The sequence below is a fragment of the Coffea arabica genome, chromosome 2e (genome assembly GCF_036785885.1).
Source record: "Coffea arabica cultivar ET-39 chromosome 2e, Coffea Arabica ET-39 HiFi, whole genome shotgun sequence".
NCBI classification, from domain to species: Eukaryota; Viridiplantae; Streptophyta; class Magnoliopsida; order Gentianales; family Rubiaceae; genus Coffea; species Coffea arabica.
The window spans coordinates 6,579,764-6,596,586 of NC_092313.1; the positions used below are offsets into that span (position 1 = coordinate 6,579,764).

General features: G+C 36.7%; 3 protein-coding genes and 1 non-coding gene across 4 annotated transcripts; 2 read left to right on the forward strand and 2 right to left on the reverse strand.

The window, feature by feature from the left end:
- The first annotated feature begins 644 nt into the window (after positions 1–644).
- LOC113730478 (glucan endo-1,3-beta-glucosidase) lies at positions 645–4,160 on the forward strand. Its single transcript, XM_027255185.2, has 4 exons — positions 645–2,011; positions 3,141–3,243; positions 3,557–3,736; positions 3,859–4,160. The coding sequence occupies exons 1-4, from the start codon at positions 941–943 to the stop codon at positions 3,885–3,887; spliced, it is 1,383 nt and encodes a 460-aa protein (XP_027110986.1). The 5' UTR covers positions 645–940; the 3' UTR covers positions 3,888–4,160.
- A 233-nt stretch (positions 4,161–4,393) lies between these two features.
- LOC113730481 (putative MO25-like protein At5g47540) lies at positions 4,394–6,200 on the reverse strand. The gene has a single exon (XM_027255192.2). The coding sequence runs from the start codon at positions 5,709–5,711 to the stop codon at positions 4,647–4,649; it is 1,065 nt and encodes a 354-aa protein (XP_027110993.1). The 5' UTR covers positions 5,712–6,200; the 3' UTR covers positions 4,394–4,646.
- A 4,946-nt stretch (positions 6,201–11,146) lies between these two features.
- On the forward strand, positions 11,147–12,406 carry LOC113730487 (uncharacterized). The gene has a single exon (XM_027255200.2). The coding sequence runs from the start codon at positions 11,380–11,382 to the stop codon at positions 12,073–12,075; it is 696 nt and encodes a 231-aa protein (XP_027111001.1). The 5' UTR covers positions 11,147–11,379; the 3' UTR covers positions 12,076–12,406.
- Positions 12,407–16,709: 4,303 nt separating this feature from the next.
- TRNAK-CUU (transfer RNA lysine (anticodon CUU)) lies at positions 16,710–16,782 on the reverse strand. Its single transcript has one exon. It is a non-coding gene; the product is annotated as a tRNA-Lys (tRNA).
- Positions 16,783–16,823: the final 41 nt, after the last annotated feature.

Here is a 16,823-nt window from a genome sequence, read left to right on the forward strand (position 1 = left end):
ATGTGGAACGTTTTTTTTTAAAAAAAATTTTCTAGCCTGTTGGACATATATGTGGGCCTGAAATTGTCACACCAGGCACGCAATGCTCTGATAAGCCTTTGGGCGTCGGACAGCGCATAGGATGGGCCAAAGGCTGCTAGTCCAACACTCAAAAATGGAGGCCGAAGTGGACAAGTATGCCTCTGAAAAGTCTCAAGACCAAACACGAGGAAAGTCTAGATTTATCGTATGTCATTTAACAGCCAGAAGTGTAGCCAAACGTCAGTAATTACCTTTTGATTGGGCTTGTGAAATTAGTTTAGGTCTCAGAAATTAATATTCTGCCCAAAAAAAAATTTAACAGCCCATGACTTCTATGCCACCGTAATGCTCGTTTAGAATTTTAGATTACGGTATGGTTTCTCCAACCAATTCAATATTGCCAAGTTTGATCAAGATTTTTTATTTCTATCCAAAATCGAGCAATTCACTCATCCTACGCAGCATTATAAGACTCCCATCGTTTTCTTCGCGTCTCCTTCTTGCTGTCCACCTGGACGGCATTTTCTTTTTTAACTTTTAGATAAGTCAAGAGAACATCCTATCATATAATGAGTATTGCGGAAAACGCGTAGAATATTTGATGATTGATGAGCTATTATGCCTCGTCACATATTTCCGAATCACTTACTTTTCCTTTCAAACCGATGGCTTTTTGATTCCCGTGTTCTCACTTCGTCACCCAAGCTTAAAGGTCAGCCTCACGAACGTTCCAAGTTCCAACAGACAAAACAACTGGTCTTGTCTGAAACAGATCAAAAGTGCTGGTATAAAACGCCGGAGCCAAATCCAATATGCACTATCCCTCCTGATTAAAGTAACATATAGGAACTAGGGAGGTAGAAGTTAGACCTGGAACCCATCTCTCCTTCCTGTATATCTATCTCTGTTCCCTATTTACATGTATAATAACAAAAATATGGAGATGTCCAAGAGGACACCATCTTCGGCCATGGCTATCTTTCTTGTATTTGCTCTTTTTATCCAACATTTCTCAGCAGTGCAATCGATAGGTGTTAACTATGGTACCGTTGCAGACAACCTTCCGCCACCGGCTCAAGTTGTTCAATTCATCAAAGACAAAACCTTCATAGACCGCGTGAAGATATTCGATGTCAACCCCGACATCATCCGGGCCTTCGCCAACACAGGAATCTTGCTCACCGTCACGGTCCCCAACGGAGAGATCCCCAACCTCACCAACATCAGATACGCTCGCAGATGGGTGAATGAGCACATCAAGCCATTCTACCCGCAAACCAAAATCAACTACATTGCCGTAGGAAATGAGGTCCTCCACTGGGGACCCCAGAATCTAATCGACAACCTCGTTGCTGCCATGAGGACCCTTCACCAGGCTCTCGTCAAGAATGGCATCACAGATATAAAGGTGACGTCACCACATTCTCTAGGCATTCTCGAATCTGCTAAGCCGCCCAGCCTGGCTAAATTCAGGCCTGGTTGGGATGTAGGTGTTTTGGCACCCATGTTGCAATTTTTACGCGAAACCAAGTCTCCTTTTATGGTCAATCCGTACCCGTATTTCGGTTTCGACCCCAAGGAGATTGACTTCGATCTCTTCAGACCAAACAGAGGATATTACGACAGGTTTTCCAAGAGGAGTTACACGAACCAGTTTGATTTGCTGTTGGATGCGGTTTTTATGTCTATGAAGAGACTGGGATATGCGGATGTGGACATAGTGGCAGCCGAGACGGGTTGGCCATCTGAAGGGGAAACATTTGAGCCACAATGCACTCCTGCTAATGCTGCTGCGTATAACGGAGGATTGGTGAAGAAGTACAACTCTGGGACTGGGACTCCATTGATGCCGCACAGGAAGATTGAGACGTACATTTTTGCCTTGTTCAATGAGAATCAGAAACCGGGTTCATTGGCTGAGAGAAGCTGGGGATTGTTCAGGCCTGATTTTACTCCTGTTTATGACGTTGGAATTATGCGGGGGGGACAGGTATGAAATTCGGACTCTTATAACTATTATTGCCTTAATTATGAAGTACTTATGCCGTCTCTTGAATTTGAAGTCTTTTCATAGATGCCCTTTTTACTAGTACTCCGTCCACGCCTTACCATAATGCAATTAGAAGATGAATTGAAAATCACCCCAATATCTGCATTTAATTTATGCGTGTTAATTCTGCTATAATCAATCCTTCAAATACGAGTCCTTTCACTGAAGATTGCCTATTGATAATGAATTATGGTAAAGTTCCTCCCTTTACTTTAAACACAGCATTTGTCTGTTTTGTTATTGGAATCTTCAAAAATTAGGCCGACATTTGAACATGGAACACGAAGCATCGTTTGTCTGTTTTGCTTTTAGGCTTTAGCCTTTAGGAGGAGTAGGGACACCGCATTTGAACTTTTATCCCATTTCAACCTCATATGTTTGACAAAATTACGGGATAGCGAAATGTGAAAAATAGAGGAGTGTGGGGCTCTGGCGAAGGCTACATCTGTTCCGTGTTGGACTGCTCCGATTTCCGCGTTGAACCTTGGGACGATAAATGATTCTTCTGACGAAGATTCATTGGGTGAAATTTCAAATCCATAAATGACTAAATAAATAAATAAATAACTGCATCATCCAATTAATTAAAATTTGCATGTTGTAGTGGTACCAATGCAAAGCAGAAGACAACTTAGGCTGGAAAATTTACTAACCGTAAAAAAAAATGTTTGAATTAGCAGAAGAAATTTGATTCTTCTACTTTGTGGAATGTTAGAGTCGGAATGGTTCTAATCCTCGATGCCCTCTCTAAAATGAGTCAGACAGGAATCTTGTGCTGTTGCCTTTAACCCTTTCCACCTTTACACTTTTGCTTTTTTTTTTTGGCCCTGGGTCTTGGAGGGACCAGTCGGCTAAATCTTGTCCCATTTTCTTTTGACCTTCAGAAACAGCAATCAGAAACTACCCCGAGTACTCTACAATCTCCCCATTCAAAGAAAATGCTATAGTATAGTAGTGCATCATCTTTTCTCATTCTTCTGTAGTTATTTGCTTAGTTGAAAAGAAGTAGGAGTATTACAGTGACGATAAAATTAAGCTCAGCGGTATGATGATGAATTTAATTTTGCAGTCGCCACAGCCAGTTCCGGTGCCAGCAGCACCGGCATTGCAGGGCAAGAAATGGTGCGTGCCAAAGGCAGGGGCCACAGACGCCGCACTGCAAAGCAACATAGATTACTATTAGGGATAATGTATATCTCTGTAACAGAGTTAATGTATATCTCTGTAACAGAGTTGGTTATCAGTTTGAATTGGTAAAGAGATATCTAGCTGATTAGGTGTTATCCTTAGCTATACTTGTATTCAAATAGGATCAGTAGCTATCGGTAGCGATATCCACGGAGCTACTGATCCTATTTGAATACAAGTATAGCTAAGGATAACACCTAATCAGCTAGATATCTCTTTACCAATTCAAACTGATAACCAACTCTGTTACAGAGATATACATTAACTCTGTTACAGAGATATACATTATCCCTAATAATTACGTTTGCAGCCAGGGCTTAGATTGCAGCCCGATTCAAGCCGAGGGCGCCTGCTTCAATCCCAACAATGTGAGGTCTCATGCAGCTTTTGTGATGAACTCATGGTACCAATCCAAGGGCAAAGCTGACTATAACTGTGATTTCTCTCAAACCGGTTTCCTCACCTCTACCAACCCTAGTAAGTCCCTCTATTTTTATTGCTGCTACACAATTTTCCATCTCAATGCTTCCCTCTGATCAGCAGTTTACCATTCGTGGATGGTACTTAGAATGCTTCGTCTCTGGTTTTTGAATTTTCAGGTTATGGCACATGCCAATACACCAGCTAGGATATCAGTAATTTGCAACAGGAAGGAGCTGCTGCATGGATTTAAACCAAAATGGCATCTAATTTATTGGGTTCTCCATTATTTATTCATCTGATCATCTCTTAGTCAATCACTTAATTAACCTCAATATTTATGTCCGTTCTGTTAAGTATTGTATTGGACGATTCTCTGCGATATAGAGTTGTGTGCCGGCTACGTGCATGCCGAAAATTGTACCATATCATAACTTAACTTGTATTTTATATGTGTCAGAATCCGGGAGCGGTTTTTTTCTTTTGTTTGCTTTTCAAACGTTGTTAACTTATAGATTTTGGTCTTCAATTTTGTGTAACGAATAACTAAGTGGGCGTTAAGAACTAAAGGTGGCCCCGACAGAAGAAAAGGTGCTTAGGATTCTCTCTTTTTCTTGAAGCAAATTCTTCATTTTGAAATTGGCATCCAATGCTTTGATTATCTGTATGCATGAGTGCATGCATGCATGTAGATGTAATATATGGAACAATTAATGGAGTCTAAAGTTCATCCTATATTAGCAGAGAATCAAGCTCTCAAAGAATATATACCCAAAACAACCAAAAAAAGCAAAAAAGGAAGAAGAAAACTTGGGATCTATAATTACTCACTGAACCGCTACTGTTGCAAAGTACCTCAAAAAAAGAGAGGGGATTTTTTTTTGTTGGGGGGGGGGGGGGGATGTAAAAGCTAAACCTGCAAAATTTCAATGGGGAAGAAAATAACAACAAACAACACCAATACTATTCACGCCTTAACCTTGACGTCCAGTGCAAAAATATCTTTAACGACTTGGGCTTTGTCAGCCTGCAATTGTGGATCCCCATTATTGTCAATCTTCAATTCTGCAAAGAGGAGCTGTAGAAGCTTATTTCTGTTTGCCACGAGAATCCCAACAATCTCTGGGGTCTTATTTTCATTAGCAGCAAACAACTTGAAAATTCGAAGCGCATCAACTTGAATGATCTTGCTGGAGTCCCTGAGAAGATTCATAAAAATCCTCAAATTGTCCCTCGAACTAACATATTGCAACATGACATCTGAATTTGAGCGATGCATCAGCATCTCTCCCAGCAACTTCACGGCTTCCCTTCTGGTAAGGTAATTCGGAGATTGAAGCAACTTAGAGTTGTATTCCACGAAAAACCAATCATAATTTTTGGATAGGAACTCGGCCACAGTTGATTTATGCCTCGTTAACAATTGCTTAAAAGTTTCGGTAGCGTCAGCAGCAACTTCATAACGTGCAACTTGCACGTAATCGAAAAATTTCTTCATCATTAGCTTCGATTCCAAGACATGCCTTGCAAGATCTTGATGGCGTATGCAATCCCTTAGCATAGAACCATAGTGTAAAGCCGTGATCTCCATGCCATTATTCTCATAACCACCGACCAAAACATCGATTAACTCGAGATTTTGTTCCAAATAATCACAAGCAATAAACCTCGAACGGACCTTTTGCCTAAGCAAATTTGAAACCAGTAGCGTAGCATCCTTGCGGGTCTCGAGTTTCAACTTTGGAAGACAAATAATTAGAAGGCATAAGGTATCTTCCCTGAAGAACTCCTCGGTCAATTGCGCACAAGCTGATGCTACGGGTTGAGTATCACTATCTCCATAAAGAATTAACTTCAAATCTTCCAATAGCTTGCCGATGGTATTTATCATATTTACTTGGCGTTTGCTTTGGCTTTGGCTTTGGAAAGTGTTTGGCGCAGAATTGACATGGCTGAGGAGATCACGAGTCTGTCGAACTAGGTCAGCAGGGGTAGCCTTAGGTTTCGACTTAAAGAACAAAACACCCTTCATAATCTTTTTCAGGCTTTTTCTCGTCCTAATCCTAATGTAAAAGATAACTCATACGTACGTACCCTGAATATGAGAATCTCCTTGGCAGTTGGCACTACCGCAAGGGCGGAGGACGCTCAACGCGGCGGCGTTGCTGCTTTCTCCAACTGACCAATTGCAATGTCCTACTCCTGCTTATTTACCCTTCTAACTACTCGTATTTGTAGTTTGCAACTGTGAAAATTTTAGAATACAATTCCAATTCAATTTCTGTTGTCGTAAAGAACTAAAGCAAGTTAAAGAAAAACATTCTTGGAAACGGAGACGTAACTGGTAATTAGTATTGCCAAGTTAAATACTATATACATAGGGGAGGATTGTTATGGTTTTTCCGATTAGGTTTCTGATCTTGATAATTAAGGATAAGAAGGAAGTGAGGAGGGGTGAGAGGGTTAAAAAAAAAAGAAAAAAAAAAGTTAAATACATACAGGATTTGGATTGAATTCTAAATTAAATCCAACTGCCAAAGTCAAATTTACACTACGAATCAACAGGTAGATGAAGATAAGTATAAAACATCATTATACGTTACGTTCTCTAAAAGGAAAAACACAAGATCTTATAGTATTTTGGATTGAACCAATGTTGCAGTTAAGCAGGAAGAACGAGGGCCTATTACTTCTGCAGCAGGAAGGGAAGCATCAAAGCTATATAAACCCGCTAACTAAACTGCATTAATTTTACAAGCCCCATATATGAAGGAAGAGTTTGGAAACAGGAATTGGACAACTACTCAAAATCTTGTATCTTGTGCTCGGCTCTCATTCCTTCCCTTGGAGCCGGGAGGCCATATCTTTGACATTCCAACTTCCTCTCCATGTGCTCTTTAAGGACCTTAACGACCAACCCGAAGGACAAAAACACCACACACGCACGACCAAAAACCTACTATATATAATTTGCAGCTAATTTGAAAGTTCATAGCATATCTTAAACGCATTGCTGCAGATAGATAGGTAAATGATTCATTTGCTTCTATTTTCTAGTCTAGAGAAGAGAAAAGTTTTGAATTCAATTTTTACTCTGACCTAGCTAGCAGGTAGGAAACTTTTGGTAATTAAAGACAATTGCTTGTATTCATTGCTAGCCAATAAAAAGTGCTGAAAGTTACTATGGATGGCTAACTCCGGCATTTTCTTGTTCTTGTTACAATTTGACGATTAGCCAGTTTCGAAAGTAGTTCTGACTAAGGTTGAACTCAAGGTGATATCAGTTACAACTATGAGAGTTGAATAAATTAGTTAATAAAAAATTAAGCAAATCTCCGTCTTGACTAACACTAACTATTGTTTTCTGCTTTAAATTGGGGTGGGTCGAAGCTGAAACTGGCTGTCAGACACATATCAATCTTCGATCTGAATATAAAAGAGCTGCAATTAGCCAATTACCAAGTCTGCAGTCCATTATAACGCAATCCCTCCATCTTAGGGTAGTTTCTTGATTTTCTCCATCTCATCATAATACGAACAACCACCTAATTGAAAATGGTCTCACAATTAAACATTATATATACTTGTACTTTTCTAATGAGTAAGCTTTCACATTTTTTATACTTAATTTATCATATGAACGTAAGCATTCACATTTTTTTTTATTGCAACGGTAACATTCTTATAACCTAATCTATCATAATTTAGAGAGAGAGGAAGCCGATGGGAATAGAAATTCCATCGAAGGAAGCCATTGAAGGCAGTCATTTATAGTGACAATTTGGTGAGAGAAAAAGATTGGATTTTTGACCTCCCAACACCATCAAAATTTAAATACTTGGCAGTGACCACCAAGCCGAAGGACTGGTTCCAGAATTACATGATAATACCTTTTTTCCCCAGGAATTGATTTGAGGGTAACTACTTTTATTGCATCGGCTATTGGTAAGCGGTGCGTCGGAAGAAGAATCTCATGCAGTCCGTTGGGCTGTCGCTCTAGGACAATCTGGAGATGCTTAAACACAGCAATTTGAAGGATATCTAGGCCACCTTCTTGATCAAGTTTCTTGGATTATCGTACACAACGATTCAGAATTAAATGACTTTTGGCCCATGGGAAGTTGGCACTTATCATTCCCGTGACAACAACATAAGTTTGCTTGGTGTCATTAATACGGCCCACCCCAAACATTAGCTTTAATAAATCGAAGGTTACGAAAGAAAGGCAAAATCCATTGCCCATAAAAGACATGCCAGAGTTTATAATAAGTAATAACGTGTCCTGTGGCCCCTCTGCTGTCTACGATCAAGATGTTACTGCTTTTTGGTTGGTCTTCCCAATTGATGGAATATCTTTTCTCGCGAAATCATTTATGCATCTGGTGCCTTACGAATTAAACAAGTTTGTTTGAAGTCTCAAGATCTGTGGGTTGGCAATGGCGTTATGCCACCATACATCCCTTTCAAATCTTATTCATATATGGCGTAGAGTATCAGTACTCAATGAAGCACTAAAGTAGTTCTTCTTCCACTTGTGTGTGCATCAATGTTTCGTTATACAAACACACACACACACACATATATATATATGGACACACATTTGTACATAGAATAAGATATCTCATGGACCAATTTAAGACATCATCTGCTAAAAAATTAAATATTTTAAAACATAAATAAATTTTTAAAATTATAAATTTAAACAAATAAATTCATTTCAATCGTACCTACTAGGAAAAAAATCTTAAATCCTACGCAAATCACAACCATATTCTATAATTAAACAAAATGCATTGAAACTCTTGAAATTAAACAAAATCTAATAGAACTACAAAAGAAAATGGCGATCTTTGAGTTTGAGGGTGAGAAATAGAAGGAGTTTGATTACTCTTTTAGAAATTAGGGTTTCGAACAAAAGATTCGATAGATAAGTTTTATGTTTAAAACTTTAGGTTCATTTAAAAAAAAGATGGGAAAATGAAAAACTGTGGTCCACGGATCAATTCGAGTTAAACAGTTCGATCGATTTTTAGCAATTTTGATCGATTTTTTATAATAAGTCAACACTAGTAGTGAATTGAATCGAAAACTTGACCGATTCTCGGTCCGATCGGTCAATTCGGTCCAATTTTCAAAACATTGGTATGTATATGCAAGACGCGGAAGTTATTCTCCTTTGTTTTAACCTTTTCCAAATCATTAAAAATTAGTCCTGAAAATATATAGAACATTAAGAGGGTATTTAATCATTAATTACTAGGGAAAATGTTGAAGAAAATACCGAAAAAAAAACTAGTTTCTAGCTTCTACAAAGCCAAGACGGATTAAATTGGAGAGCAAGTAGTATGGTGGTCCGTGTACCTTAGAAAACAAAAAACACGCGCAGACACCCCATATGGTATATGGTGGTCCTAATGTTTTCGACATTCGACTAGACGGCAATTACCTTAATAAGATATCCATAATGGTGGTCCTAATCCTCAGTAACTGCGCATATACCAAATTAAGAGTGCTAATAATCATTTGTGACCCCGAAATCTTTAACCGCACATGCTGCTTCTGGTGTCATTCAAATGCTCCACCAGTGCCTTCAGTCTAACAATTTTTTGGTTTGCGAGTTCAGTGAGAAAAGAAAAAAGAAAATTAAAATGCTGAAGTTAGGAAAGAAGAGTAGCACTTTCAGGGCTTTAAATGCTCACCCACAATCTCTCTCATTTCTCTCTGCTTTTTGAGAGAGAGTTTTCTTAGATTTTCATCTCTATATTTTTCTCAATTTTTATTCACTTAAATCTCTCAAATGAGGGAAATGTGCTAATTTCTCTAATTTTGTCTTGTCTTCTCTTCATTTCCTTCCTTCCAAACAAAGTGCTTTGTAAATAACCAAATAAAAAATACAATAAAAGCAAAAAGGGATACCAAACCGTCGCACGTATTTATATTAAGAGCTAGGGAGCTAATTTTAGCACTTCCATACTTGTAATTGCCACTTCTGTTGATTCTAGTATTCGTGTAAAATAATTAATTTTTTTTATATTTACATTCCACCCAACTTACCATAGCATTGCACATATTTATATTTGTTATATTCCCTCTATTTAGATTTTTTTCGTATTAACTACATTATTGAAAACAAAAAAAAAATCATTTGAACAACAACATAAGAGGAAAAAGTAATTGTGTGCGGATGTGTTTTTTGTAATTGCAAGATCGGGGATATTCTTCTTTTATTACATCTGATAAAAGTCTTTTTTCTTTTTAATTTTTTGAAGAGCCGTATTTAACCAACATAGGAATACCAAAATATCAAATTTCATTAAGATGGATTATTATTTTGAATAGAAGTCAAGGAGAAGTATAGCTAACTTCATTGGTATTTTAATCATGGAAAACAGAAGAGAAGGAGCGGGAGTTAGGAATAGTGCTCAGGGTTCCCAATGGGCACCATGAGTAGGTGGAGTTTTTGGAAAATTTGGGTTGAAGGGTTAATTTGTTGGGTTCTTTTTTCTGACTAGTTTGCTGGGTTTAATAGTTTGGTGTATTGTCTTTTGTCCACATTTTTGTTGGTTTTTAATACCCTCATATGTGCATTGGAGATAGTTAAGTATGATTGATTTTATAGTCTTTTTTGCTTATTGAATTCTAATAGCATATATTGAACATTTAAATTTACAACCATTATTTCCCATACAAAAAAGCATGCGGTGCTAAACGGTAGTGTTAGTGATAGCGTGCGATGTTGTGTGTGCATTTTAAGCGTTGGATTGAAACTAAGCGTGCATTTGCATTTGCAAAGAGGGTTCACCATTGATTAGTTTAATTTTCATCACATCGAACTTATTCAGTAGACAATTAATTTTAAAATTATGTCAAATAGAATTAAGCTCTTAATAATTTAGTAATCTCATATATCAGTTTGTTTGATGTACCTTTTGATTGCACGTAGTTTTTGGCTAGTAATTTTATTTTAGAAATTGTACATGCAATTAGATTGGGTACATGTCTCTCTATAAAGTTTTGCTGTTCTCTTTCTTTAGGAATTGTATATATATATATATTAGAGGTATTCTATATCGTAGTATTAGTAAAAGATAGTGGCTTGCTGATTACTGAATACTTCATTACATTTCATAAATTACATCCAAATCATTAACCATCAACACATTCCAGAAATGTGAGCCCCTCAAACTACAACATCAATCGAGCCAGACAACGCGAACTTCAATTTTCGTGCTCGTCCTTCTTGTAAATCCCAATCAAACGAGTTACATCTCTTGCTAACATATTATTCACATCACAGATTCGCAATTGCGTTTTTGACTTTAGTCATCGATTTTATTTTATTTTATTTTTTGGAATCCACAAATTCAGTATACCAGAAACCAACAATAAAGAACCAAAATAAAAAAAGAGAGAGAAACCAACAATAAATTATAAAGGATACAGAAGAGTCACCAAACTAGTAATAATTGTTGGACGATAAAGTTTGTAAAAGCGGACTTTCCTTTTAGATAGTAGAAGATACTACCATATGCCATCTCAATAAAAAAGAGGGATAAAGGAAAAGGTATAGGATTAGCTACAGAGTATAACATATCATCAAAAGTTGAAGATTGGTTGCTAGTTATCATCATTTCGCAAAGACCAAAAGCAGTCCAATCCACCATCAACGCCGCTTCAACCACTCCTCCTCCTCCTCATCCATGGAAGAAAAAGAGAAAAAGAAGAACAAGAAACCAAAACACCAGCACCCGAATGATCAAACCTCCAAATCCACCACCTCGTCAGACCTTGCATTCAAGCCTAGCTCTGAAGTTAAAGGGCTTCGGTTTGGTGGCCAGTTTATTGTTAAATCCTTCACAATCCGTCGCGCTAGGCCTCTTGAATTCTTGCGCCTCCTCTCACTTCCACCGACACTCAACCTCAACCACCACCAAAACCAGGAAAAGACAAACGGGAAGCAGCCTTTTCCTTCAACTACCGCTTTCTTGCCGACAAATTTCACGATCTTGGCTCACCATGCATGGCACACTCTGACGCTTGGCCTGGGGACAAAGAAGTCTAAAGTGGTTGTTTTTGTATTCGAGTCTGAGAATATGAAGGCTGCCGTGGACAGAGTTTGGCCGCCAGAAATCCCACTCGGGGAAGTAAACAGGAAACTTATAAGGGGTCAGACCGGATGCGAAATGGCTAGATTTAAATTCAGGAAAGGTGCCATTACATTTTATGTTTATGCAGTGAGGAGAATTGGGAACATGGGTTTTTCATTTGCGGATGATCTGAGGACAATACTGCAATCTGTGGTTGCACTCAATGATTTCTTGGATCATACCGCTATGCTTGCCTTGCCTAATCAGAGAAGCATCAATTATTCACCTCCTGTTGCCATGGTTCACTAGGCATGTTTCTTTCCATGATCTTTTCTTTATCTGTACCTCTGAAGACTACCTTCCTTTGTTGTCTTTCTTCTTCTTCTTCTTCTTTTCATGCTTTTATTGGAAAAATAGTAGTTTTATATCTTTGGGGTGGGCGGAAATTGATTAATTTTTTGGGGGATTTTAGTTTTCTGTATCTTTCTTGACTGTAAACTAGCAGAATAAATTGCAGGTTTTAGAGGTGAACTAAAGACTTTGTAGTTACTTTTTCCTTTTCTCGTGGGCTAGAAGAATTTTTGTACTTGTGAACCTGCCATATCTATAAACAATGTTCATAAGTCCACGTTCCTGCTAAGAGATGCGTGATTAGACCTGCATAAATTGCGAGTGGATCAGTTTCTTCAGATTTCAACAAATTCACTTCTTTTGAATTTTTCCCTTTGAGCAAGCTCATGAGATCAATGCCAATCTTTTGCAAAAGAAAAAAAAAAAAAAAAAAAGGAACTGCCAATTAAGTTGGTGACCAAAGCTGATGAATGATGTGCAGACTATACTATAGGACGCTTGTTGTTGTGTAGTCTCAAGTACTTGGAATTTAATCGACCAGGGGCCTTACTTGCTCTGAAACTAATGTCAAGTATTGATTAGGTGCAGAATGCAACAAAAGCTACCAAAAAATCGTGGGGCCAATAATCTAATTAACAAGTAGTAAATGCAAGAAACTACAAATTTTTGTGTTGAAACGGTTCAATTTTCTAATCATAAGCATCAATTTTCAGTGTACTTCATATCTTGTGCATATGCTTCTGTTTTAGCAGCGGCAATCATCGGACAACAGCAGAAATTGATAGCAGAAATGTTTGCGGCATCGAGTTGGTACTTAGCGTTCATAGTTTAATTAAGAGATAGTTCTCATAAACTTGATATACTATATCTTATCGTGTTTGCATCCATTGGGAGCATGGATTCATGCAAACAGAAAAAAAAAATAATCTAGTCATTTCATTCAATCCTGCGTCAGTCTGAATATTGCCAGACAATGAACACTGTTTTTTTCGTGACTCGAGCAGAGATCTACCCGTGAAATGAAAGCCAAAGGCTGAAGTCACAACCCGGTAAAATTAATCACTAGACAACAAGTTTTCAGTGTTTATTATAGTACTAGTATTTACTTCTTTACTACTTCAACTGGAATAACTGCATTAGGTTAGTAAACGCTTCTCGAAAAGTTAAAAAGTTCTCCTTTTAAGAAGGTGAGAATCTGCTGTCAACAGTTTCAAGTGGGCGTCGAGTTAGTGGATGGAGGTAGCTTAATAGTCCACTAATTATGTAATTTAACCGCAACATTATTGCCCTCTTAATTCTGCTACTTACATTGCCAATTAGGCGTGCTATCCTTTGCTCGACCAAACTAGTTGTTGTTATGTTTGAAAACAATTACTGCAACTGAAATATTTCCTTCATTTTTTTCAAACAAAAAAAAAAACTTTTTAAAAGAAAAACGTTCTAAAGACCCTGAACAAAGTTATTGTAAAAACTGACAGATCAACATGGCCAGTAGTCTTCTAGCCAAAAGGGATTGAACTTGTTAACCTTAAGGTGATTTTGACGGCAGCATAAAATAAGGCAACACGGGATGAATGTATATTTACGTTACATGAATGATAGCCTCAAGTGTGAAAGGTCAGGATGTGATGATGGGAGAAAATTAAAGAATATGCAGTGTGTACTGTGTACTGTGGAGGGCCGACCATGGGGGCATGCAGGATGCTCACCCATGAATATTTGCCACTGGCCTTCTTAGAAGGCTTTTATTTATGGTCTCTGTTAAAGGTTGGAGAGAAAAGAAGAAGCTTCTTTCTTTTGCATGTTCCCCCTCTTTACTTTAATCATTCGGTTTGTGAAGGCCCATCTCATCTCTCCATCAGCTTTCTTGATCACATGAATTGAGGTGGTCTTTTTTCTCCTTTGCCATAGGGATAATTTCAGAAACCTCCTAAGGTTACTGATAATTTCACTGAGCTCCCATGAGGTTTGAAAAATTACACATACCTCTCTTGTCATTTAAAATGATAATTTTACCCTTAAATATTTTATTGAAATTCCCTTATTTGGTATACTTATACTTAAAATGAGTTTTAAAATTATTTTTTCATTCTTTTTCCTCTTTATTCCTTTTTTTTTAATTTTTTACCAATAAAACTGTAGAACTACCACTATTGCTTCTAGTTTCTATTGTAACCAAATGTCAAACAAATGATTTTTTTGACGAGTTAATTTTATATGTTATTTAATGTTTTTGCTGATCTTTGTTTTCTATTTTTTGGTACTAAAATTAACAATAAATAAAAAAAATGGCCCAAAATCACCAATAAATTATTAATAATCCCATTACCTGAAAAATTCATAAACTCTAAATGAATTGTTTCAACATTTTCTTTTCTATTTTATAAATTTAAATCCATAATAAAGTACCATCAAAAGTATCCTATCATAGTAATAGAATTATTATTATAGTTGTTTATCAAATAGTAGGTATGGATATGAAAATTTAGCATTTTTTCCTTATAATTATACTAGATAATCTTATAATTGTATAGGAAAATAAATTAAAACTCATTACACAAGGGTATTCTTGGATATTCATTTAAAAAATTGACCAAATCAATATTATTTTAAAATTTTGTTACTAAAACTACAAATCAAGGGAGGTAAGTGTAATTTTTCAAACCTTTTGAGAGCTCAGTAAAATTATTAGAAAATTCGGGAGGGGTTTCTGAAATTATCCCTTTGCCCTATTGCCATGACATTCAGTTAACATGACTGTGAAAATGGTGAAAGTTGAGCTGTGTTCAACGATGCTTCTTTGGGTTCATTTAAGTGCTGGGACCTAGGATCTCGGCCTTGCAACTTGCTACCCCTGCTTCCTTATTTCTTCTGAAATTTCATCCCATCACCCTGCCGAAGTCCTATCTGGGGATGCAAATGAGTTGAGTCGAGTCGATATTTGGTCTAATTGAGTCGAGTCTCTAGTTAATTTTATGAAACATGAACTCGACGAGCTCGAAATGTCAACCTCGAACTCGACGAGCTCAAAATGTCAAGCTCGAGCTTAAAAAAATAATTATTTTATTTTAAAAAAATAAAAAATAATTATTTTTATTTTTAAAAATAAATAATAATAATAATAATTTTTCTTAACAAATAATAAAATATTATGAATATATATATATGTAATTTTACTATTAAAATAAAAAAATAAAAAAAATATATAATCGAGCTCGTGAGCCAATAAGTTTAATATTTTTAAACTCGAACTCGATATTGACCGAGCTCGAGTCGAGCTCGTGAGCGGCTCAATTCATGTACAACCCTAATCCTATACAACAAATCTAAGTTAAACGAACACTACCGATTTTAATCCTTTCTTGTCAGACGGTGCATGCAAATCCAATTATCAGTTAATCACAACAAAATTTTTACATGAATCCACTTTACAATCTTGTACATTGTTAAAAAAAAAAAAAATAAAAACTTATTGGACTGCATATACAAACTCTCGAGTGCACATAAATATTTGAACCCACCACCATATTCATGTCTTTCTAAAAATTTCACCTTTCATTAAACAGGACCTTCACGTGTCTACCGTGCAAAGAACCGATTAAGCATTCAGCATGTCCCTCTACGTGAAACCAATTATTACACAATTCGTTCTGCGTGATCGAATAAATATGTAGGTGGCCTAATTAAGATTAACAGTGGTCAGTTGCTTCGAATCTTTTAATGTTTCGGTTTGATGATTTGTGCAATTAATTTCTGGACTTAATGACCTAAAACAGAATTGAAGTAACGAGTTACGTTTACTTTAATATTATACAAAATCTTTTTCGTTTATTTTTCCCTGAAGCAACTGGGATTGGGAGAAATATCTCTGATTGGCTTTGTGGAGTTGTTTTCAATAATATTTCAAAGAATCCGTTTGGATTAGCTATTTTTGGAGATGTTTTTGAAAATTTTTACTGTAGCAGAATTTTTAGAGTATATATTGGGATATTTAAGAGTAGTAGAGTTTTTCGAATATATTTTGAAACATTTTTTAAACATTAAAAAAATTTTAGACTACTTTTTAGAGTACTTTTGGATTAGCAGTTTTCGAGGGTGTTTTTGAAAAATTTTACTGTAGCAGTGTATATGAAAAATTTTTACTATAAAATTTTTTTGAAATATTTAATATATTGTATGGTTGAGATGCTTTTTGAATTATTGTGTATTACTATAACATTGTATTTGTATTTGAAAAACTTATTTGTGAAAAAAGGCCAATTCAAATGGAGTTTAGTATTTGAAAAACTAATTTTTGAAAAACTGATAGATTCCAACAGAGCAATTAAAAAAAATGAAGAAAATTAAAGAGTTTCTGTAGCAAGCCCAGATGGCATTGTTGGGCCGACATGAGAAGAGGACACAAGTGAAGCTATTCACTTTTGGACCAAGCAATGGAATCCTTTTCACTTTTGGAGTAAGCAACAGATTGGACTCATCCTGCAAGGTCCAATATCCATCAGACTGTGGACATAATGAGTTAATAACAGATTACATCATCGTTTCAAATTTTCCGGGAAAACAAAATGGATGAAGAAAACAAAGAATACACACGCCCACCGTGGGGCTCGAACCCACGACCACAAGGTTAAGAGCCTTGCGCTCTACCGACTGAGCTAGACGGGCTTGTTGGCGAGGTTTTACCTCCATTCTAAATTAGTTCAATG

Excerpts from the sequence above, each read along its gene's own strand:
- LOC113730481 (XM_027255192.2), bottom strand. The coding sequence starts at position 5,711 with ATGAAGGGTGTTTTGTTCTTTAAGTCGAAACCTAAGGCTACCCCTGCT.
- LOC113730478 (XM_027255185.2), top strand. The coding sequence starts at position 941 with ATGTATAATAACAAAAATATGGAGATGTCCAAGAGGACACCATCTTCG. Across the intron at positions 2,012-3,140 it reads GAATTATGCGGGGGGGACAG|TCGCCACAGCCAGTTCCGGT; the intron begins GTATGAAATTCG and ends TTAATTTTGCAG. Across the intron at positions 3,737-3,858 it reads CCTCACCTCTACCAACCCTA|GTTATGGCACATGCCAATAC; the intron begins GTAAGTCCCTCT and ends TTGAATTTTCAG.
- LOC113730487 (XM_027255200.2), top strand. The coding sequence starts at position 11,380 with ATGGAAGAAAAAGAGAAAAAGAAGAACAAGAAACCAAAACACCAGCAC.